Below are 26,308 nucleotides of genomic sequence, written 5' to 3'. Positions count from 1 at the left end.
TCAAGAGCAGAGGAAATTACTGTAACCACCCCAAGGCAAGCCATCTTTGCTGATGAACCAGAGCCCTCAGCATCATATTCCAGTCTTTAATTCATAACATCTTCATAGAAAACTGTGAAAAGGGATTAGAAATTGTAAATGTCCAAAGGCAATATTCTCCAGGAACACCTACACTAACAGGTCCAAGTTGCAAATCCTGTTTAAAATAGAAAGTTCAAAAAAATCGGCTTGGGGCTGTGTAGATGACACTTCAGTGGTATTTGCAAAATTAAATTTTGTATACAAACAGATACCATGAGATCCATTTGCAGTGTGCTTCAAGTGACACAGACCTGGAAAGATGTCAACTTGTGCACAGATTTCTTTTTAACTTTTGTTAAATATTTTCTTTTTTTAAAAAGAAAAAAGAAATTTTTTTCTTTTTTTTTTTCTTCTTTTAAAAAAAAACAATGCTAACGGTAATAATTCATCCTAAAGTGCTTAATAGCACTACACCAGATAATCCTGAAGTGGAAAGAATTACTGATCAAATCCATGTTTCTAGCTCTCCCTGCAAGTTTGACAATAGCACAATGTTTTTTACCTAGACAAAACACACACTAAAAAAAGGAAATAAAGCAATTCAGGGGGAAACAAGCAGAGAGAAAAATGCCACTTGTCTTACAAACATGCAAAGAAAGATGCATTTTTCCATTTTCAGAGGATTTTCATATTCTTGTTAATGTAACTGGTAGAATACAAATTTTCATTACAAAGTTTGAGCTTGATATTTTTATGTAATATTTATTTATTTATTTATTTATTATTTATTATTTGCAGATGTCCAGTAAGGGTATAATGTGATGATTTTTTTATTAAACTAGTTTTGTATTCAGCATATTCAAATTGGATTAACTGTCTTTTCATATCTCTGTCGGGCTTTTCATTTCTTGTCAGACCTTAGAATACAGATTATTTATAAACTAAACTGAAAATGCACTTTTTTGCTAGCATACATTATATAATATATAATGCATAATATATAATTTGTAATTATAGCTATAGTCTGTAATTATAGTCTATAATAAATATGTCATGTATTGTGTATTTTGTGTCATATCTGTTGTGCCAGGAGTGCTGGCAACAGCAGGTGCAGGATCCTGAATACAAAGTGTAAAGAGGCCATGTGAAGACACAGTGGTTCTCAGTCCTGAAGTACTTCTCAGTACCTCACAGGATGTGAAGTTCTACCTTTTGCTGAACTGGTAAGCAGGGATTCTTTGGTAATGTAGTAGAAAAATACTAAATATTGATTGTGAATGGAGGAAGGAGAGGAAGGGAAGCAAATGGCTACTCAACGGATTATGCTAGGGGATGAAACGTAATTAATACTGAATGCCTTTTGTTGGCAGTATGTTGTTTCATTTAATCACAGCTTAAATTCAGATCATCGTATTGAAATCCAGGTGTTGAATCCCTGGTGATTTCTAGACTCCCTCAAAAGCCAATGCAGAAAGCCTTTTTTAGGGTGATATGAATTAATTTCCAAAGTTATCCATCTGTATCCATTGACTAAAAAGGAAGACTGAAAAATTACCATGGACACGAGACCATATTTTTAGATAGTAAAGTATATGACATGGATCCTCTCAGTGTTTCTTGTTTCACATTTAAATCCTTCTTTTCACTGTACACTGATATCTGTAATTTTACATTCATAATTAATTCCAGGTCAATATAAGTATTTATCTCAATAAATTACTTGCATTCCAAAAAAGCAAAATTCCAAAAATGGGTACCACCAACAATGATTTGCTATAACATTTTATTTTGTTATGCCTTTTATTACGTGATGCAATATAAAGGATGTTTTTCAGTTCGGTAAATGTTCAGCTGTACTTGTGCTGGGATTTTTACTTCAATTAGAATAATAATATATATATATTTTTTCTTTCCCAGTGGGACCTTCAGAATTTAAAATTGCCAGAACTTTCCGATGAGTTCTTAAACTTGGAAGAATTAATAATGGAGTATGAATCACAGTCAAATGGAAGGATTTTATATATTACCTTTTATCATAGGAAAACACAAATGAAATTTCCAGAATGTTGTCAACTGTTTTATATATCTGCAAGAAAAATTGGAATATTGTTTGGATTTTCTTTACTAAGCATACATAGATATGGTTAAAATAACTTAAAAATCCTTTTGGATCTGCTGTAAGTATTAAATACTTCTGAAAACTCCCCATGTATTTTCAAACTGGCTTTCATGCTTGTTCCATCAAAATTGCTATAATCCTTTGTAGTTCTGCAGCGTTACTGGTACAAAAACACTAATTTGTTTCAAAATATGAGTACAAGAATTCCAGCCATCTAATTTCTCCCATTCTGAATTTTTGACTCACAATTTCTACTCCAGTTTATTTGGAAATAGATTTTTGTACCTTTAAAGTTGAGAGATATCTCACCTCAATTCTTTGAAATCAATCAACAACAGACTTCCAAAGTCCTTCCGTCAACATTAGGTACATTTTTTGGACAGGAAATGATTTTCATAAAGTGACAAAGTAATTTCAACGTGAGTAAATTTTTTTTTTTTCTATTTAAGGAAAACTTTATTTGTTTATTTATTTACTTATTTGTTAAATTGAGACTGATAATAAGCCCTGTAACTGTGGCTTTTCAAAACAGGAATTGATTAATCACATTATGATTTGTTGTAACACCTCAAGCAAATCTGGTTATGTTTCATGGTCTGTGTCATTTATTCTTATGAAGTGTGCAAAAAAAAAAAAAGTGGCTAATTGATTTATCTGTGCAAATCACTTCAGTCGTCATTTCAGTCTTAATAATTCTGCCAGGAATGTGGTCTCCCATCAATCTTTTTTGCTTGTCAAATAGTTAAATGTATAGTCAGAGTTCAATCTATTTTAAAGTTTTTTTTTCTTTTTTAATTAATTTCAGTGACTGACTTAATAACTGTTGGATTTCCATCAATTACATATTTTGACTCCAATGAATTGACTGCAATTAAATTACAAATGATGGTAATTATCTGGTGTAAGGATTGATCTATGAGATATAATTTAATTTATTGATACTGACAAGGTACAGCTGATGAAGATAGAGAATTTCCGTCATTTTTGATAAAATGCAAAAGCCTAACACTAATTCTTCATAATAAAACATATCCCATTGTACTACAACAGAGAGAACTTTATTTAAAATTGAAAGTTTATAAATTTTTAAGGTTTTTGATTGTTATTATTAGCCGTCTACTCTGTGGTCATCTGAAGAGAGGTATCTAACATATAAAACTACATACAAACAGAAACTCTTTCATTATTAATATTCCAATTTATTCAGCATAGGTGTCCCTATGTCCTATTTCATAGACTATCTCTTTTGTCATGCTTGCAGCATGATAGACGCTGGTGGGTATCATTGAATTGCACCAGTATAAAAACAATTCCAAAGAAAACTCAACCTCAGTATTTCCCAGCAAATTCTATTTTATAGGTACTTAAAGTGTAAATATGAAGACTACATTCTGTAGTATATTTTTTTTTCTCTGGCTCTTTCTAACATCAGTCCTAGCGAATTACATTGAGGTCAGGTCCATAGAGAAAACTTCACCTGAAACTGGACAAATGAATTTTACCTCAAATGTGAGCAAAGAAGTTATAAGTAGAATATACTTATATAGAATATGAATGCAAAAATATATAGACTATAAGTAGAATTTCCAAAATTTAGGAAGCAATTCACAATGTTTCATAAAGTATCAAGACATTACAGGTACTTTTGGTATAGACATACAGGCATATATGTACAGGGACATCGTTTTAGCATAAGTTTTTTATGTAATTTATGTGACGTGGTTTGATATCAGCTGAAAGGCTTCTGATTTGATGGATCAAACCCTAATGAGGTGGTGGTTCTTGAAACAGCCAGACATTTCATCTAAAATAATTTAAAGAATTATTTCTGGCTCATTCTAAGGTTTCAATTCCCTAACTGAGAATACAGATCTTAACTTCAGATTTAAAAGGCAGTGCTGTTAAATAATTGTCCGATGGTATTTAAAAAGACATTTATCGGAATGAAATTAATATATCTGTTTATCACTAATTCCTGGGAATATAGGGAATCTACTGATGGCAGGCCTCTCCTAGCTGACAGACCTGTCTCAACCAGGATGTGAAAGTAAAGGGGTTGCTATTGAAATGAAGATTGCAGATCTGGGGGTTAGCAGAGAAGCAGTGCTACCATATCCTAGCACTCTGCTCATGCCCATGCATTGTTAGCTCTGGCAAGCAGAGCGCACATGCACACACGTATTCAGAACACTGCAGGCAGAGTGTCTTTACCAGGTGGTAAACAGGGATCATCGCAATGTTGTGAATAGGTGGCTATAGCGGTTGACAACAGGATGAACCCAAGGAAGGCCAATAAAAAAAGGAAGAAACACCATTAGCAATCATGAACATTCTCAGCCGTCACCCAACTAAAGGTATCAGTTATGAAGGGTCATGGAGTAATTTTATCTATGAGGATCTGCTGTTATGAAGCAGAAACTGGAGTTCATTAGAAAGATAAACAATACTCTACAGATGTGAGATAATACTGTATGAATCAGAGCAATATAAAAATAGTTAAAAAAGGCACAGGTATTTTCAAAAGTTACATATTCTATTGCTGAAATGAGTATATAGTACATATAATTTGTTCTAGTTGAGGATATGTATTTCTTCAACAGCAAATGACCAAAAAGTTACATTACCACAATTGTCAATGAAAGAATTACTCTTTTGTTTGTTTGTTTAAAATTAGAAATTTCACCAGTAAGACTCCAGACTAGAAATTTGGTTTGTATTTTGTATTCCATGGAACGCTTGTAAGCATGCAAGCCTTATTTCTGTTCTTAGATCCTTCCCTATTCATCAAGTAAGTTTCTGAAGTTAAGTATTTTCAACTTGCATAGGCTAGACTGTTTGGGATGAATGTAGTACTTGTAGAACTGTAGAATTCCATAGGATGTCAATCTTTCCAGTAAAAATTCATTTTATAGCTTTTATTATTATTATTATTATATTAATAGTATTATAATATTATAATAATATTGTAATAATAACAATAACAATAATAATGATAATTTTTAACTCAGCTGTAAGATTTTCTGCAAGGTCATAAATGAGAAATAGGTTGTCATCTGGGCAGCCCTTCTTCTGGGATTCAGTTTAAAGCCCTTTAAGTGTTACAGTTTTAGAAGACAGTTAAAAATGTTTTGTCTGTTTTAGGTAGGTACATTTGCAGAAATCCCTTATAATTCAATTAAGAATGTCATTAAGAACTTTTCAATGCATAAGATGTTTACTCATGCTCTGGACTGAGACCTGTAAATACAGTAAAAATTGTATTTCAAAAGACTATATCATTATTTTGGTCAGTTCCAAGGTGAGCACAGCAGAGACCAACAACTTTATTTTTTCCTTTAACACCCCACTCCTATATTCTTTGTGAGACTTGTACGGGGTTTTGCAAATATAGAAGTGTTTTTACCAATTATTTTAATTTGGTAAGACTGTGAAACACCTCTTACACCAAGAGACAAAATGATTTATTGTGTTAATTTGCTGCTGGTTTAAATGTTTTATATTAAGTAAGTGTAAAGGTATTATCAGTTTCAAAATTGCTGGATATGTTGATATAAAATACAGGAGTAAATATAAGTACTCTCTTCTTTCCTCTCTCTCTCTCTCTCTCTCCCCCCCCCCTCTTTTTTTTTTTTTCCCACCAGTTTTTGGAAGTTACCAGTGAACATAAGTCCAACAGGATGACTACAGCGGGATAAAATTACAGAAGAAAAATGGATGTATGTAGTCCTGGTAACATTTATCTCAATAATATAATATAAAAAAATAATAGTAGGATATCTGTAATTTACTGAATTTAATGTGGCTTAAACAGGATTTGCAGCTTACATTTTTATCATGCAGGAGACTGGGAAAATAAATGTTTGTGTGCCAATTACACAGTACAGGTTGCTTACAGTCTTGTTCAATATTTTCTTCAGTCTTTTTTTTTTATCCAAAATACAGATGTTAATGTGAAAAGCAGGTTCTTAATTTTTTGTTCATTTGTTTTCCTCTACTGGAAAAAAAAAAAAACCCACATAAGTAGGTGTATCATTCTGGCTACCCAAGGCCATCCAAAAGCTTTCTGTGGGTCAGTAACAGAAGGAGCCATAAGCTGAGACAGGGAAATGATGACTTCAGACTGTGTTAGTCAGATGCTGATGCAGGAAAGCTCATAACAATTTGTTCAGATATTTTGCTATTAATTTAAAAAGAGAGGGAAGGGAAGGGAAGGGAAGGGAAGGGAAGGGAAGGGAAGGGAAGGGAAGGGAAGGGAAGGGAAGGGAAGGGAAGGGAAGGGAAGGGGGAAGGGAAGGGGGAAGGGAAGGGAAGGGGGAAGGGAAGGGAAGGGAAGGGAAGGGAAGGGAAGGGAAGGGAAGGGAAGGGAAGGGAAGGGAAGGGAAGGGAAGGGAAGGGAAGGGAAGGGAAGGGAAGGGAAGGGAAGGGAAGGGAAGGGAAGGGAAGGGAAGGGAAGGGAAGGGAAGGGAAGGGAAGGGAAGGGAAGGGAAGGGAAGGGAAGGGAAGGGAAGGGAAGGGAAGGGAAGGGAAGGGAAGGGAAGGGAAGGGAAGGGAAGGGAAGGGAGAACAATAAGAACATTAATAAGAACATCTTACTAGAATTCCTGCACCTTACTGTGGAGCTGGGAGCTCCATGCCTCCATTCCCATCATTGGCATGCTTTACCTCCACAAAGATCTGCCTGTGCTGTGGGTCTCTAAAAAGCCTCTCTATGGTTGAGCACAATGAATTATCCACCACAAAGAGCCTGATCTTTTTTCTTTTATGAAAATAGCCACAAGAAGAGGGCAAGCTGGCTACATTTTATATGTGTTCTGTGTTTTCACTTAGATAATTTTCTGGATAGTTTGGACTTTCATAGATTTGGTGAGATTTCATTTGGTTTGATTTACTCTGGCTTTTAGGTGACTGGTAAACTCACTACCAATTTACCCTGAATATTGAACACTCTGAAGCTGAAATTAGTGTGGTGTTAATTAGCTGTAATTGGTCACAGAGATGGTAGGGAATTCTGAACACTTTATTAGCCCATTAGCAAATGTGGATTCCTGGGCAATCAATTTTTAGGACTAAAATAATCTTAAATTATTTAGTTATGTGTACAAATTAAAATATATAATCCAGTTATGTGTATAAGAAATGCGTGAAATACATTCATGAATTATGAAGCCAATTAACCAAGTGCATTTTTTTTAGCACTCAGGATGGCAGTAATAACAAATTGTTGCAAAGCACATATCAAACCAGAATTAATCTTTTTGCTTTTATGGAAATACTGAGATTGTATAAAAGATCTTCCAATGTTGTATGCTACTTATTGCATATTCACACACATCATATACTGCATAAGATTCATAGTGTCTTATCTCAGGTTTTTGTAATACAAGTCACCTTCATACTGTATTAGAAATATTTCAGCTATGTTTATAGTTGTAACATGATAGGAATACAAACTTTAATTTTCTCCTCAAAGGAATGAATACAACACACCAAAGTGAAACACTGAAAATTTATTTTCCCTCTTCTGGGCAGATAGAATAGAGGCAAATCTTTCAACACTGATATAATTCTTGGCTCATGCTTCCCTCAAATTTCACTGCCAAACTTGATTTGCAAATTCTCAGACGTTCTAACATCTGAACAAACTTTCTTACCCATAGCTACCAATGATGTACAGTTTTGCATGTACATTCCATAATGCAAGATCCTCCTGCAATATTTTGTATCATATCCTGTACCTCCTGAATGCTACAGAATATTATAGAATTTATGACAATTAGGTTCTCAATGTATAAAATTACGCAAAATATATCTTATGATCTTTCTGTAAGTGGAGCTTCATGTCACATAAGTTCAGCTATCTAGAAGATGTGTTACTCTTCCTCACTTTTAAAGACTCCTTTTCAGACAGTGAATAGAGAGGGCCTCCCAAAAAGTGATTTACCACATCTAACTTAGAATGAAAGCAAGCAAGTAATTTTCATTTTGTTACATAGGGGACAAAACAAATTTTGTTTAAATTGTCAAAATTCCCAAACTCAATAGTTTACTTTTAAAAGAATATGAAAGCAAAGCAAAATCTGTGTATTGGCACTCTCTAATCATAGAGTCAATATGAAGCTTATGCTGATAAATTAAAAGGACACATAACAGCTACAATACATATGCTAATACTATATGTATTTTGGAACTATTGTCCATTGAGATAATGAGAGCAAAAATGTTAATTATTCAAATAAGAAAACAATGCTTGAGTTAAAATTTAAAATACATCCTTCTCTGCTGAGGTCAATTTTGTGTGATTTTACTTAGCTCCACGAATAACAACATGTAATCTCAGGGTAAATCTGGGTAAAATCATAATTTAGTGGGTTACAGATCCTTTATCTGCCAGAGGCTAGCAGCTCTGTAGGAGAATCAGGAGGAACAATTCTATGTATATGCCTCAGCCACATGGTTTCTAGCCTGTTTTACTATGTTTAGCCACTACTGTTTTCTGCTACAGTCAGATCTTGTGCAGTATAGTCATTACTAGTGACTTTACTAGAGAGATGGCATTTCTGGAACAGAAACATAACGACAATCTCCGGTGGGAGTCAGTAGGTCAGAGTCAGCCCCAGTGTGTAGGTGTGTGACAATTTACCCAGCTCTCCCACAGCTCTCCTAGCTTAGGTCCTTGCTTCTTCCAAACCTGGCAAAAGGCTGGCTCTGCAGATGTGCACAGTATGCTTTTAAGTCATCCCACTACAAATTACTGTGAAACATATATGCTAAAATCCACAGGATAAATTATATGAATGAGTGAGTGAAATCTTGACTACAAAGCTCGACAGATTCATTCCCACATGTGAGGATAGAAGAATCTGCTCCATCTATGTGTGTCCACAAATCTCTGGCTAGGTGCCTTCTAAATATCTTTCTCAATTCTAACAGAGGTTTTCACAAAAACGTGCAAAACTTGCAGTGACATAGACGTTGATCAGAGGCACCTCTGAAGCTCCTCTGGTGCAGTCACTCTCAGCAAGGGACTGTTGCCAACTCTGGATCCAGCCATATATATGACTGCCCATATATATATGGCCATATATTCAAGTTTTGAAGACTTCCAGGTATGGAGAATGTGCAGTCTCTCTGGGCAATCTGTTTCAGTGTTGCACCGCCCTCCCAGACATTTTTTTTCCCCAGCGTTCAACATGAAACTCCCAGGCAGCAACTTCAGGCCATTGGCCCTTGATATATCACCTGATGCTACAAGAAAATAACCTTCGTAACTTTTTGTCACCTGCTGTCTTTGCAACTACCTTTTGAAAATCTTCAGGCTGTTCTTAGGACACTTCTCAGTTTCTTCTTTAGACTAACCAAGTTCTCATCTCTTAGCTTTCTTAATTCATATGCTATGCATAATTTCTAAAGTTGAACTTCATGGAACTTCAAGTAAAGAAATAGGAAAGAAATTGGATGCACTGACTTAAGAAAGGCAAGTGTTATTTCAGGAAAAAAATACACTGAATATACCTGTTTTATAGATTAAAAATTATACAGTTGAATACAATTTATTTGGAATTTTGCATTTACAGTTAAAAACTGTAAAACACTGTAAACACTGTCAAACCCAAGAAAAACTACCACTAGGTTTTAGATTTAAGAAGTCACTTTAAAATATGCTCCAAATTCTCCTCTGTACAGCATAGCTTCACTGGAGGCAAGACCAAACTTTCGGTGGGTGAAAATCATTTTAATATCAATAATCCCAGCCAGGAGCTCCTATGTGAAATGTTCAGCTATTTCCATAGGGTTTTTTATGAATCAGCAGGTTTCACCCGGAAAAACTGGACTGAGCAGGAAGTCAGGAACTGAAACCCAGGGGCCATGATAAGAGTTATGTAGCCACTGTTATATTGCTGGAAATACTGAAAGCAGTGTAATAATTCTAGGTTGGAAGTATCACAGTAGTTCCTTCTCTTAACATTTTACCACTAAGAGCTGATTTAAATGCTGGCTTAATTAATCACTTAGGAACAGAAATATCTTTGGGAAGAAAAAGAAATGAGCCCATGAAAATACTGAAGTATCATCTTTCAGTTATCTCCACAAAATATGAACTCTGCAGATTAAACTCTACATTATTTTATTTCTATAGCCTGATCTGAAAATGTCAGTTTCCATCAATACCTTTGGGATTTAAGGTCATTTAACCATTACAACATGACCATCAGATTTCCATCTGCTTAGAAAGTTTCTTTCAGTTTTCAATAAGAATACAGATTCTCATTGCTTAATATTACCCTGAGTAGTATACGGAGCATGCATGAGCTGACAGACAATCTACGAATTACTTAGTTTAGGAGTTTTGTCTGAATTATACCCTGGTTCCTGACTGCTTACTGAAAAAAACATATTGAGAATATGATTGATTGATTGATAGTTAATATGGAAAATTGTGAACAGAATATGGTGGCTTCTCTCTCTTTGTTTACATCTACTTTGTTGCGTTATATATGGTGCCCATATTAAAATCTGATGCCTGTTTTGGAAGGATGGCTCAAGAGGAATTTTCTGTTTTGCTGGGATTCAAATGACTTCCTTCTGAAAACAAAGGCAGATGAGAAGTATAAAATAAATAAATGAAAAGAGGGTTTCCATATACTTTGTCTATTTTTCAAGCTTCTGTGTCATCTATTGATCCAAGATTGGTAGGCTTCTTTCAAGCTTTCTGCCTCAAAAGCTTTTTCAGTAAATCTTGAGGTCAGTATTGATATATAGCAGGACAAAAATCTATGGATTTATCAGTAAATTCCAGGAAATCAACTTTGAAACATCAATTTAATTTGTTTTGAATTAAAAGTCTGAAGTATAAATTTCAATTCCTAGTTAATTATAGTGACAGATGGGATAACTTTAAGTCTGTTCTTTAAGAAAGAAAAGGACCCTAATCATTTATTTCCTGTTTTGCTTACACCTTTCCCAGTCGGTTCAGCACTCTTACCTCACTAAATTTTTGCTTCCAAAGTGGCTTGCTGAATACTATGCCCCCTTTAAAACACACAGGTAGTTTTTTCTCTATTACATATTATTGCCAGCTACAAGGAATAAAAATCAACTAGTGATGAGATCACTTTTATTCACCATTCTTTTCTTCCCCATTCTCAACTGGAATCACAGTCCTTGTACCACACATGTATGCCTTGCCCTCAAAAAACAATATATACACCAAAACTTGAGCTTGTATATTGATTTTGATCAGTTTAAACTGGACTGAATTATTACCTTACTGAAGATATGGATGTGACTTAGCTAATGTTAAGGATCTGGTCCTTTGTACTTTTGTTTTTTGAGGACAAATTTAGGGTTAACATGTTTATAAATGATCTTTTGCATATTGTTTGTGATTGAATGGTGTAAGCAGGTATCAGGATACTCACGGAAACTATGAGAGATTTTAAAATATATTTCAGAAAATATAAATTAATAATTCATTTTATTAGTTTTGAAATAATTTTATATAGAAATTGCAAAACAGAAATCTGACCATGCATGCTCACGTACATATCGTATTGCTGTTGACATATGCATTTTCCAGGATAAGGATGGGCTGCAAAATGGAGAGATTTAAATTATAAAGATGTATGAAGTATAAACTAATATGTTCCGACATTTCTCACAATATCTCCTCTCTTGGTAAACTCGGCAGAGACACTGTGCTGACTCCAAGAAGGCAAGAGACATGCATATTTACATAATACACACTCCTTAATAAATTTTTAAATTTTAATATACAAGATGTCAAACAGAATATGCTGAGTTTTACCTGCAAAGGCTTTGTAATCCACCAAGTCAAACATTACAATAGCTACTGCTGACCAGGTAACAATCAGAGCGACAACAAGAAGCCATGCTGCTGGTGAGCTGAATGTTGTCACTAGGTCTTCCGTAACTGATTTCTTGCCCGCTTTCATGGATGATGAGGGAACAGATCCGTTCTTACCATCTATTATTGTCGTGGTCGTAGACATACGTCCTAGGCAAACAGTGAAATCAGAGGAAATAAAATGTAAAATTTGGAGCCCAAAAATCAAGAATATGACTGATATATTGAAATCCATCTGTACTCAGAACATTTAAAATAAATGTAAATATTGCATTATTAAAGAGAGGCTCTTGTGCTTTCTGAAAGGAAATTTTCCTAAAGCAGGGCCACAATTAGTAAAGTTAATTTGGGAGCAAATTCTGTGGAACAGCCTTGACTGGCCTTTCTGATTATTATGAGACATTTTTTAGTCTGCCACAAATAACAACAGACCTAGGAGAATGATTGATGAAAGTATAAAATATCATTACTCTCCAAAGGATTGTCTTGTTATGGGCTGTAGGCCAGATTCTTAGGTGATGTGATTAAGTGTACTTTCATGGACTGTAATGGAGTTAATGTATTTATGCAACCCAAGGTTTGGCTGGAATTCTGCTGTCAAGGACATATATTGATGGCAATGAGAATGTTTATACCCCATTTCATCCAACAGAAACACAAGTGATTTGTATGTACAGTATCATTATGCTTTGTAAAGAGGCTTATAGCTGATTTTAAATATCTTTCTACATAACATTTTTCACTTAATTAAATATTCTCCATAGAAGCAACAGTTACAAAGCCAAAGAAGACTTAATTCCAGAAAACATAGGTTTGGACCTAGAAAGGTGGTAGGAGGGTGAGTACTAACATTAGCTAAGTAAACTGTTGATACACTTTAACTGTTTAAAGGACAGTTAACAGCAGTGACTTAATCTACTTCTTCTTGAGGTATTAAGAAAAGTAATTTCTGCACACAAACCATAATTATGGTTACTGGAACCTGCCAACATTTGAAATGTTTTCATATCACACCTCCTCATAAAAGAAAATGGTACGCTAAAAAATCTTGGTTGGTACTTCTTTTCCAGCATATGCAACAACAATAGTAAAAAAATATACATAACTCCACAGTTAACAAAAGTCAAAGACCATGACATCTCCACCAGCTTAGTTTACAAATCTGCTTGTAACCTACTGTTAAAATATTCAAAGGTATGCTACATATATTCCTGGTCTAGTTGAGTTAATTTGTTACTAACTCTCATTAATGAGTATCAGTGATTTCAGGGACACTTGCACACACAAAGATCTAAACTTTCAAGGAATCAGGTGACGCCTGGTTTTCTCATAACTTTGCTTCTTACCTTGACATCACGTATCTTTGGTCACAATTGATACAACCTGTAAAGCTGATAATTTTCTGGGATGATGAAGGTAAGGAAAGTGACAGAGCTGCACTATAGAAAGATAAATAAACTTAGCCTTTCACATAGAAAATGGCAAATAATCATTTAGAAACTACCACTAGAGCTAAGGTATAAAGCTGAAGACTTTCAGATGGTTGCCATCACAAGATGTACGTAGCCTCTATTTCAGAATCATTATATTGATATTCTTGAAGAAATAAAGGACACATTTATTCTTATATACATATGCACGTATACTTATCCCCTTCAAAAATATTTTGTCTATTATGTAGTACATTGCATTTTTGTTTATTTCCCTTATCTCTATCTTTTAAGCCTGCTTCTGCTCAAGCATCCTGACACTAATCAGTGCCTTGCTTCAAGCCTTGGAAAGCTGCTCTGCTAAACAGCAATGCCGTATAAGCAAAACAAGATTCTCTAAATTTAATCTTATTTATAGAATGTTTATTCTGCTTGTAAATAATGTCTATCTACTAGGATGCAATTTGTACATTTTTTTTTTTTAAATATAGCTTAAAATGATCACTGCTTCCATTTCTCCAAAGACAAATTTTGGATCAAACATTTCACAGCAGGAGAGAAAATATGCCAAGTGACAACTAGAAATAAAGATCAGCTTACTAAAGTCTAATTCCAAATCAATAGCCTTTTGTTATTCTACTGCATACAAAATGTAAGTAATTTGTGCATACAGCAGGTCATAAATGACACATCATGCCTTTTTTCCCTTGGGGATATCAGTCAGGGTTTATAATGTATGAGAGGGAATAGAAAGGTACTGTCTCATCTTGACAAATCTGATTAGTACAGCATATCTCAAATGACATACAATGACAGATATTTGCAAGTTATAATAAAAGCAATTAAAACTCTCTGTGTAAATATAGACATATACATACAGATATTTACCATTGAAAGGATCATATTCCTAGGACTGTTGCAAAGTAAAAATAGTTCCTTCTTATTTAGTACCTAACTTTTCAAATTAAGGGTCCTGTATGGTTTCCCTGGTGAAGAAAAATGTTTCTTACAAATTTTCAATCTAAGCAATGATGCAGAGACAAAGCTGAAGTATGATGGAAGGTTATCTCTTGCACATTTTTGGCTGTCTGTGTAGCTGAGTCATATTTCCCCTTGAAAACACAGTATGCTATACAAGAAAATCAGTTATGGTCATTGAAGTGAGAGTGAAACACTAATCACCCAAATTTGCCTGCAAGTCAAGCGAAAACCATATTATTGTACTGCTAGATGTTCCCAACGCAGATTCTTGCTGTATGAGTCAGGGATTTAAGAAAGGTCTCCAGTGTTATAGGTGCTTTAGGGTATCAGAGACACCCTCACTGGACTGGGAGGCATCATCTACAAGACAGTAACTTCTGAACTGCTTAGAGGGCAGGCCTAAACCACTGAAAACAGGAAACAGAGTTTCATGTATTATGATACTCCTTTGCGTCTATTTACTAATGTACACAAAATTGGCTGGAGGAGGTTATTTCAGGACTCCTAGGAGGGACATTGTTTGGTGCTACATATTCGCATGAGGTGTGAAATTGACACTGCTGTAATTTCTTAACTCCAAAAAGGAAACGCAATAACACCAAGATGATTGGCCTCCCCACTATAACCAATCTACTCTGTTATTGCAGTGCCCATGGGTACAATCCTGATGCTTTTCTCTGCCTTGTCTTTGCTTTGCAGTGCCCAGACATTGTGTGCTTTGTTGTCCATCTCTTACTAATGTTAACCTCTTTCCTAAGCCTGCAGTGATGTTATTTACACATTTAGACCACTAGAGGACGCAGGGACCTACATATGGCCAATGTTCTTCACCAGTCCAACTAGCAAGAATTCTCCTCTTTCTCTGAAAAGTAACAAAGTTGAGCAGAGCTCCTCCCCAGAGGGAGAGTGTCAGAGGGACTTCAGCTACCCATTAAGGGAAAGAGAAAGATGGGTGTATTTGCTGCCTTGGCTGTTTTGAAATCACCTGATGGAGCCTATCACTTGAGAGTGGTCATTCAGCAACAGGTTAAGATAAGATTCCAGATATCCTTTCCACCCATTTAATACATATTTTCTCTCCCAAAACAGATTTCACTGTCTGCATTACAGCCAACCAGAATCCAAGTCAGTTTAGTATACTTAGGTGAATGTTGCAGTGGATCAGGAGATTCATGAGCACTTTGGGTTGTGATTGCTATTGATTTTCAATGATGTTAGGAACTTTAAAAAGTTGTATATAAATTTCAATAAAAAGATTACTCTAGGGATATACACCTCTGACTCCACATCACAATTTCTCATGCACATAGAACTACCCAATCAGGTCACAAATGTCACCTTTATCCACATATAAAATTTTATCAACAGATCATCATCAACAGATTATCAACATCAACAGATTAATTTGCTAAATTCCAAACAGCTAAAATTCAGACATTCTTACTATCACTCTGGTTTCAGAGTTGTCAATTAGGATACAATCTGAAGACTCATAAGATTTCATAGGTATAAATAAACTTTGAAAACTGGTGAAAATATTGAGGAGAATACTGTGAAACTTTCAAAGTTTGGAGTAAGCTTGTAGTTCTGTCAGCTTAGATAAAATACCCTTTGTATTAGTGCATTGATGTCTCCTTAAGGTATAGTAGGCATGGGAGTACATACATGGTCAATGATGGGCACTTGATTTTGCAATTCAATAGCTAGACTTCCCACTACCCTAGCAGAAAAAAAAAAAAAAAAGAAAAAAAAGAAAAAAAAAGCACCCCTGTTCTATATAGACTCATTCAAATGTAAAATAGTCATGTTCTGTATTTATGTTATTTCCTAGTTGTTTTATGTACTACAGCCTTTATCCTGCCAACAGTAGATTAAAAAAAAAAAAAAAAAAAGTCAAAATACTTAATGTGAAATGCTGTTTTAAGGATGGGTGTATTAAAAGCAGAGGGCTAGTCAAGCTGCTAGGGAAAAAGAGATTGTTCCCCTTTAAATAATAATTTTGTTGCTAGGACAATTCAGATGGGATGAGAGAAGCCTTAGTGCAATCTGCTCTAAATGAGAGAAATGGTAGATTTTGACTTGTCTGTTCTACTTCCCAGATGAACACTCCAATAAATAGGCTATAGAGTATTCTGGATTCAGGTCATTGATGGCTCCTGTTCGACCTATTCCACTTTACTGGGAATATTTAAATAGTAATTAAGAGAGCAGAGTAGAGAAAGAATGACTGTATGTTAAGCACCATCTTGAGCCTTGGGCTTTAACCTGATGACCTTATCAATTCACCACTCTTGTGATCAGGAAGGCAGCAGTCTCAGTCTATGGAAAGGGAGGTGCTGCTGGGACAAGAAGACAAGGGATTAGGACTCTTCAGTGAAGGACTGTGCAATGGATATACAATAATCTTCTTCATTTTTCAGGCCCAGCATAACACCTTTACTGAGTCCACAGACCTCTGCAGTTCTCACAGTAATCACTCTTTTCCAATGCAGGGAAAACGCTTTTCACCACACACACACACACACACACACAAAAAACAAAACAAAACAAAAAAAAACAAACAAACAAAAAAAAACAAAAATAAACCAACAAACCAGCAACATTTTGTCTGTCTCTTGTTCAGGTGATACTTATGCATGACCATGGATTTCTCTTTCCATTTCTCTGCTGTGGTCTCAGCACCTTTGGTTTATACAAGTGGAAAGGAAAAAGCAGAATTTCTGCTTTGGTTAATCATTAGAAGCTTAAAAAAAAAAAAGAAAAAAAAAAAAAAAGGTAACAATATTCTTCCCTGAAGCAGTCTGTTAACTTTTGCCCAGAAATCTTTTGTCCCATCATACGTATATAGTCACTTTGCCAGCACTTTCATAGGCAAGAGGAGCTGGAAACTCTACATTGGACTCATAACTTTTGCATCCTTTATACATTCATTTGGGAACAAAATGCTGAGCAGAAGGAAGAGAGACCCTCAGAACCCATCATGAACACCTCAGCAGAGAGCCTTCACCTCATTATTTGCACAAAAATCTACAACACTAGCACCAAAGGCCAAGAGACGCAGATACTGGATGATGAGTAACAGTACAGAACAGCTAAGAGAAAGAGCAAGAGGAGACCAGCTGGGCAAAGCACTGCCCCACTGTCCTGCTCCATACTGCCACTGCCCTGTTCCATGCCGTCCCCTCCCCGAGCAGCCATGCTGTCCCAGATGGAGCACACCATGGAGACCCTGATTTCACCTTCTGCAATTATGCAGGGGACAAGAACCACCTGAGCAAGGAGGACCTGTGGGTGTTGAGAGAGAAGGAGTTCTGGCGCTGGACAAGATCATGAAGGACCTGGACTAGTGCCACAACAGCAAAGTTGGCTTCCAGAGATTGATCTTGCTAGTGGCCAGGCTCACCATTACCTGCAATGGCTACTTGGTGGTGCACAAGAAGCAGAAAGGCAGGAAGTGAGAGCACCTGGGTGGTGCCCTGATCCCTCGCTCCTGCCAGACCCCAGTAAAGCAGTTTTATACTATATAATATGGTTTTATTATTTATTCATTCATTTATTTATTTATTTATTTTTATTTATTTATTTGCTTTCAGAAATAGTATGGCCAGCAGGACTAGGGAAGCTGGGGTTGTTTAGATTGGAGAAAAGAAGGCTCAGGGGAGATCTTATTGTACTTTACAATTACCTTAAAGGAGGTCGTAGCGAGGTGGGGATCGGCCTCTTCTCCCAAGCACCAAGCAATAAGACCAGGGGAAATGGCCTCAAGTTGCACCAGGGGAGGTTTAGGTTGCATATTTGGAGAAATTTCTTTACTGAAAGGGTTGTGTGGCATTGGAATAAGGTGCCCAAGGAAGTGGTTGAATCACCATCCCTGGAGGTCTTCAGTAAATGTGTAGATGAAGAACATAGTATGGTTTAGTGGTGGACTTTAGTACTAGGTTAAAGGTTGGACTGGATGATCTTGGTGGTCTTTTCCAGCCTGAATGATTCTGTGATTTTGCTCTCCTCCAAATGCAACATTTTGTTAGCCTCCACTTATCTAATACCTTAGCTGGTAAAGCAGGTGATTACAATGGATTTAAGACCACTTACTGTGTTGTATCTGCAGTCCTGGTATCCTTGAATGTGAAGGAGCTTTTGCAAGCCAATGAACAGAAATGTGACAAATGTAGGAAAAAAAATATATAGAAAGAGCTGCAGTATAAACCTCTTGAGAATCTGACTTTCAATTATACCTTTTTTTCTGTTTCATATTGTATCCTAGTGTGTGAATGAAAGAATACAACTGGAATAACTGGAAGGAAACAACATACAGGAGTATCACAACAAAACCTCTGGAAAACTACTCAAACTTAAAAGGTAGTGTCTTTCCAGCCACTACAAGGCGTAGAAAGCTGTAACTGGACTGCCTGTGAGGGAGCATTTGCAGATTTATTGGTGACCGATGGCTATAAAAATGTAATATTCTTTATGAAATGCGGAAAATAGGGTTGGAGGTTATGCAGCAACCAATTCTACATGACAAAAGAAATAGAATAGAGATTATGGAATAGAGACAGGATGGAGCATGAAAATTAACTGCACAACTGAATTCAGAAAAAATACTTACAATTACATATGATGCTGTGTACTCTTTTAATTTCCTTTTCTGTTATTATATCTGTATTGATTTTATTTTTGATCAATAGAGAGCATATAATAATCTAAAGAAGTACATTCTGTTAATCTTTTCCATTCATTCTCCAAGAAATTATGTACACAAATATTTTGATCACACCAATTTCAATAAGATGTTTGTAGAATAAAAGATACATCCTATCAAGTAATTTCATTATCTAGTTCAAAGAAAATGTGTGCTATATACAGTATAAGTAAATAATGCTACTATTAATAATATTAATTGTGTATTTTATACGGTATAAGTAAATAATATTACTATTAATAATATTAATTATAAATAATCTCAGGCAAAAATTAGAGGTTATTAAATTATATTCTAAGTTGTGATATATATATTGGTATTGAATTAATGACTCTTTCTTAGGATACAGTACACTAGCACATCCTATATGGAAAAAGCAAAAACGAAAACAAAGTAAAGATTCTCTGAAGAAATTAGTTGTTTAACTAGTAATAGACAAAACATCTATAACTGTATGAACAGAAGATACCTTTCCAATGGCATATGGCCACATTATGATAGGGACTGGGCAAAGGCATGGTGAAAAAGACAGAAACAAACAAACAAACAACAACAACCAAACAACCAAAGAAACAAACCAAAGCAAAACAAAACAAAACAAAAAAAAACAAACAAACAAAACTCTTTTATAAAGATCATTGCTGTAAGCAAGGAGGGCAGCCTGGGCATCACCTCTACAAGAGCCCTCCACACCAGGGGGAGAAATCCAAGTGGTAGCTATTAAATTTTGTTTGACTGGGAAAAAAGAGTATGGAATGGGACAGTAGGGAAATCTTCTACAATCAGAAAATGCAACTTGCTACAACTGTAACAGGAAAAAAAAAATCTTCAGAAAACTGTGGTAAGGAATAATATATAACTGAAAAAAGTGCTTTTTGCCCCATACATTGACTCTGCAGGGAAGATCCAACCAAAGTCTTACCAAAGAGCACCCCTTATAACTTCGCAAGAGGAGATGTTTATGAACAGCTGTGATAGGTAGTATCTGTATTTTATGGGACGGACCATTGAATCTCATTGAAGCAATAATAATATTAGCTGTTGCTTTTTCTGGAATAGGCTGAGGTATGAAGCACAGTATGTACAGTACAAATTAGACATGGAGAAGAGGAATTTTACCTATTTGTGCGGACTTCTTGAAGCAATTTGAGAGCTCCAGGGAGAGGAAGTGGAAACCAGTGTTAATCAGCCCCCACTACATTGTACTTTAAAATACAGTCAACAGTAAAATAAGTTAACTTTCTCTTAGCTGATGTAATTCTGACCTTTGTCTTCAGAGAGCCCAGCTGGATCAGCAGATATCTTTACAGGATTTAGGAGCTCACATCCCATGGAAAATACATATTGAAATGACTCCTAAATCACTTGAAAAAGTGAACCTCAGTGGTTTTGGATCCAAACTTTCATCTTTCTTTGCACGTATGAATTTCATAATGCAGCAGAGCACTGGTTGATACTTCAAATTAAGTGGAGGAAATTTTATTTCATATACCTTTTCAATGAACTGTAAAAAATACTTTCACTTCATTCTGAAATTGCTTATAAAGAACATTATGCTGATATGACCTTTAACCTTCGATCTCTATTTTTTTTTCCTGTGTGAATATGTATTTCAAAGAGCTTTTACATTATTCTGGTTATTATTCAGGTATAAAAAACACAGAAGGGATTAGCAGTTAGTTAGCAGTTGAAAGATCTTCTCTGTTTTTGAGCCTGCAGAAATAGTCCTATATAACTGACTAATGTGAGCCTTTCTACAACATTCACACCTGAAATGACTTTAGAAAGAAAAGGAAAGGAAGGAAAGCCCTAAGGTCCAGATTTAAAATACATCAGGTTTTATTGGGAAATTTTATAGATCATTTTACTTACAGCTATATCAGTTTGTGTAGTGATTTCTTGAGAACTTAGAAGTCCACTGGGGTTAACAATAATCAACACAGAATAAATTACTCCTATAAAATCAAGACTGCAGGAAGTACAGTTGATCATACTGAATAAGAAAAGCTCCATTTACTGCAAGTTAAACCAGCGGCCATCCATGGCAAAAGGACATCAAGCTGCTCCCTTTCCAAAAGGCAGCAGACCATGATTTGTGAGTTGGACATTTACATCTTTCTATTTGAAATGTCTCATCAGTTTGACCTGTCTTTTACATTTGCTTTTAGAAATGCAGAGATTTGTTCAAAAATAATGTTTCATTTCCACCTCTTCATTATGCAGATAAGACAAGAGTATAACTGAATTGTGAACAAGTGATACTACGCTATCAGTGCCTATCCACGTCTGACTTTTTTTTATTATTATTATTGATCCGTAGTAATACCTTCCCTTCTTTGGAAACAAATTGTTGCTGTAAAACTGTGAAAAGAATTTTTACTTTCCTGTTCATCTTAGGCGTCTGACATTTCTGAAAGAGATGCCAAAGGGATATTCAGACATACTCGTGAGTTGATATAAGCTGAGAGGTACATCTTATCTTTTAAAATGTCAAAACGAAGGTTGAAGGAAAATGGTTGCCATTTATCTTTAAATAGCATGAAACCTTCTGAAGCCAGAGCGCTGTATGCGTTTCCTTTGTTATTTGTTTTTGGAAACACAACTCTATACAGCCCTGAAGCCTCCATAAGGGACTAGAGAAAAACATGGATGTTTTTTTTCTTATGGAAAAAAAAATTAAATCCTTTCCCATCTGTAAATAATGATGGTCATAATAAATATTTAAAGTCACTAGGATAAATAGAAGGTTACAAATACCTTTGTCTTCACTTCCAGCAATTATATGGATATAAAGAAACTCTGTAAAGAAAATTCCAGATCTGTGCTTCCCCTGGTGAAACTACCATTATCTCTCAAATATGTGTGTCTAGGAATTATTAGTAAAATGATTTGCTTGATTTCCTTTATTCTAAGCTAACCTGATACTGGAGTTAGAACTGGCTCTATATATCTTAACAGACTGGTATCTACAGCTTCTGAAAATGAAAATAGTTCTAGCAGTAATTCCACATACTCTCCACAACTTATACGTAGAGGTGATTCTCTTCCTATATTTAAGGTGCAACCTTAAGTACTGCATGCAGTTCTGGGCTTCGCAATATAAAAAGGATGTGATGGTCCTTGAAAGCATCCAAAGGAGGGCAAAAAAGCTGGTAACAGGGCTGGAAGGCATGTCCCCTGAGGAGAGGCTGAGGGCACTTGGGTTGTCTGCTCTGGAGAAGAGGAGGCCAAGAGGCAACCTCGTTGCTCTGTGCAACTCCCTGAGCAAGGGAAGTGGGGAAGGAGGTGCCAACCTCTGTTCCCTGGTCACCGATGGCAGGACATGAGGGAACGGCACAAAGCTGCACCAGGGGAGGGTCAGAGTGGGCATTAGGGAAAATTTCAGTAACATGAGGTTGGTCAAATTGCTGCAACAAGCTTCCTGGAGAGGTGGTTGATGCCCCATGCCTGTCAGTGTTCAAGAGGCATTTGGATACTGCCCTCGGTGCTTTAACTTTTGGTTAGCCCTGAAATGATTACGCAGTTGGACTCGATGATGGTCATTTCCAACTGAACTAAATTATATATTCTATAGCGCAAGCAGTGTTTCACATTGTACATCCTTCAAATCTTCCATATGGAGCTATCCAATCATTACAGCACTCAAATATGGAGAACACTGCATAGATATAGTTTGAATGTAGTTATGCATATTATATTCAAGAGACCTGATTCTAGCTCTCTTACCAGATGGAGAAGAAAAAGGCATTTTTGGCCAACAAGAATACAGAAATTTCTATACTAAGAGATATGTAATAAAATATATACATATATATGGGGAAAGTTCTGCTAAAAAGCGCAGAGACAAAATTCCACATCTGACAAAAAGTGAAAACCAGAATCAGTGCTAGTAGCAAGTCAATTGTCTATGTCACTGATATATCACATCTGTAACTGGCAATTTACTAGAAAACTGTATTTCGGGTTGTGCTCTCCGGGAGAGAGAAAAATGAAAGAGAGCTACTGAAGAAAACTATAAGGTGGCTTGCAAAATAGTACAAGTAATTTCATGAGAGACATAGTAAACAGTAGTTAGTTATAGTCCATATTAAACAGGAACTGTTGAACCAAGGTCCACTTTTTGTCAAAGAGCTATTTTCTAAGACATATGACAATTCTCCATCTCTGTACTTATAAAATAGCCAAGATAAGTCCACTACATAAGCACTGAAATTACAAGGAAAACAAAGTTTTCTGAATCTGTCTTTGAAACTCATGGGCCTGTCAAAATACACCACAAACTGCTTTTTGATACATATTTGCGTTTAGCGTGTGTTTCCATACGAAAAGTGTTCTAGGAATCAACAGCAGTCATAATCAAAATAACTCCTCTGAAGATTTTTCCCCTCTTTTTTGGTCTGGAGGAATCCTTTGGAAAGTATCCTTTCAGTTTTAGGGCAAGAAAAGGCTTTTGAATTGACAAGTAAGGATAGAATTCTGTGTTTAGGCAAAAGTTAATGGGTGTTTTATCATTTCCTTTTTGCAATACTGATTCCAAAAATGGTAATCTGAAGTTGAAGTTTAACCTTGATAGATTAAATGAATATTATTGTTCATCTCTGATATTTATTTGGTAGTAAGTGTAACCTCTATGGTCAGTTGAGACACAGAGGATATGCTGTCACAGTGAGTACAGTTGATCTTTACTGAGGGTGTATATTCACAATACATCTGTCATCCAGAATGTGTTCTGAGATTCTCAACAGCTGGAAAACCTTTACACTACCTTACAAAGGTCATTTTAAAGGCAGCTAATGCCAAATAGTCATAACTTTGTTTTGAATAAGTATTAAGTAATCTGGAGAAAAATGGGCTTTGTTTTTGGGAATATTGAGATCAATTTTAAGTAGCAAAATCTTTGCCCAAGTAGGAAAAAGTCACTGTGCCACCCTCCTCTACTCATAGTCATTCATTAGACAGCTGCCATCAATTAGCCATGTCTTAATCTGTTTTATTCTGGATTATACTATGGCCAGATTTTTTTAACATGTGAAACACTTGACAATTAAAGTTTGATGAGAAAAGATCACTGCATAGTACTGATGTAGAGTTATCTTAGGTATCTTGTTTTCTTTTCTTCCTATGCAGCTATTTTTATGGCATCTCAGCTACACAGTGAAAATAAGGAAAAACAAGAACAGTTAGGATTCCTTGAAGGTTACTTGAGGAAAAAAAAAAACACAAAGTCTCTGCAGTAATCATATCCATTCTGTGTATCCTTCCTCCTGCCAGCTTAAATATCAAAATCTGTCAGCTAAGCAAGGTTGTGAACAGATTTTAGAAATTGTTAGAGACACCTGACTTTTATCCTCAAGTAGATTAACAACAAATGAGACTATTAGAGAGTCTGTCCTGTAACTATACCCTAAGGACTTCTAATATTGCTAATTTTCACACAACTACATTCTGAACTCAGCCCAGAAGGGTTGCTCAACAGCACAATGAATAGCCTGAAACAGTTTTAGGGACTCCCACTTCTGTGACGTGGAAACTAGGACCCAAACCTTTGTCATCTGATTTTATCTTTTATGAGGAACAAGAGATTGAAGTACAATTTAAATATTTCACCTATTCAGATCACAACCTATTCAGATCTTTGCAAAGCAAATGAGATAAAATAATAAAGACCTTGCCTGACCAAACAGATATGAGAGTCTGAGTGGTTTCTAATTTATCCCAGTGATAAATGTTAAGTAGTGGTTACCTGAACACATTATTCAGTTCCAGAAATAGAGTCATTCTCTATAATAATTCATAGAAATATTCCTCACCAGACAGTGATATATCCATGTGACATATGAAATTTGAAATGTTCCCTATGTCCCAGATGTGTTAGACTGTGCCTAGTGACAGTGAGACTGTTCTGTCCTTATATATGGGCAAGTCTGGATTAAGAGGCAGGCACAGGGGGCTATATTTCCATACCTCTCCACTGCTGTCTGTCTGAAGAAGGTATGGAATATAAATTCAGTGTTTTAGGGACAGCTATGACTTTTTCTTGAGGAAAAAAAAAAAAAAAAGGTAGTGTTGTATCAAAAAAGCTATTGATTTTATTCCCAAATTATAACTTAAATTCTCATTTTTACATCAACTCTGACTTGAAATGTCATTGTAAATTGTGTTAGAGCCATGGAAATATGCATGGAATACACCAAGAAGTGCAAGGTTAGTAATTAATTAATTTTATTTATTTATTTATTTATGGCTGATATTAGAGTTATAACATGGACAGCACATTTTCTTTGCTTAGTGTTTTCTGGTGCATATCAATGACATCATACAACCATTTTGAATTACAGAGAGACAAATGACAGAATTATCAACTGATGAATGTAGCTCAAGAGTTTTTTCTTTCCTACAGTAGATACTAACTTATTTTCCCAACTGACAGAGTAAATCAAAATCCCAAACGAATGCTTTTTTTCTAAGTATATATGTCACAGTACTCTGTCTTAATGGTTTCCATGTAAAGCATTAATGGCATTATTTTTAAATCAACATAAAAAAAAACATTTTAAAGCATAAAATTGTCAGTGCTTGTACACATGTTCCAAATGTTGTGATCTATTTCTCCATTATTAACTTGCTGAATTATGAAAAGTAAACATGGCTTTTTCCCTGCCTTCTTGAAAATATAAATATTTTAATATATCCATATAAATATTTATATATATAAAAATATATAAATATATAAAATATATAAAATATATAAAATATATAAATATAAAATATATAAAAATATAAAATATATAAAATATTTTTATATCCTTATAAAAGCTATAATACAAGAGGAGGATGTTCTAAGTATAGGATTCAGGTGTTAGATAGGAAAAAAAAAAAGAATTTTGATCCATGGCTTAATTGTTAAGTGACTCAGAGTAGGGACATCTTTACCTTGAAAATGACTCATATGAAAGATTTACTAGTAGGTTAAAAGTACTTTTAACTTCTTTGGTGACAGACAAGATAAAAATCTTATCTGAATTCAAAGATATATAAAACAGAAGATTATTTATTTTTAATAGCTATCTATATAAGGTATGTCTAAAATATCTCTTTTTCTTACTTACTTTATGCTCCTAAATATATAACCCAAAATGGGGAGAATGCATTAATAACAAACCTGTGTGTCTGTAATATGTATGAAATAA

General features: G+C 35.2%; 2 protein-coding genes across 16 annotated transcripts in view; one reads left to right on the top strand and one right to left on the bottom strand.

Annotated features, from left to right (window-relative positions):
* TRDN (triadin) overlaps positions 1–26,308 on the bottom strand; it is a 241,357-nt gene that overhangs the window by 191,698 nt on the left and 23,351 nt on the right. For 13 of the 15 annotated variants that reach the window (XM_066994338.1, XM_066994348.1, XM_066994343.1 and 10 more), the window contains exons 2-3: positions 11,946–12,155; positions 4,352–4,393 (exon numbers count right to left, since the gene is read on the bottom strand). In XM_066994338.1, coding sequence (XP_066850439.1) covers positions 4,352–4,393; positions 11,946–12,150 — 247 coding nt within the window. In that variant the 5' untranslated portion in view covers positions 12,151–12,155. The remainder of the gene's footprint in view (positions 1–4,351; positions 4,394–11,945; positions 12,156–26,308) is intronic. The other 2 variants (XM_066994347.1, XM_066994342.1) reach the window with 1 other exon arrangement.
* LOC125182959 (protein S100-A10) lies at positions 17,613–17,874 on the top strand. The gene is given in 3 exon segments (XM_066993188.1): positions 17,613–17,646; positions 17,649–17,726; positions 17,729–17,874. Coding segments are annotated over 3 exon segments (258 nt in total).

This window comes from Anser cygnoides, chromosome 3, assembly GCF_040182565.1.
Source record: "Anser cygnoides isolate HZ-2024a breed goose chromosome 3, Taihu_goose_T2T_genome, whole genome shotgun sequence".
NCBI classification, from domain to species: Eukaryota; Metazoa; Chordata; class Aves; order Anseriformes; family Anatidae; genus Anser; species Anser cygnoides.
Note: the sequence above shows the minus strand (reverse complement) of the source record. Positions and strands in the feature narration are given on the sequence as shown.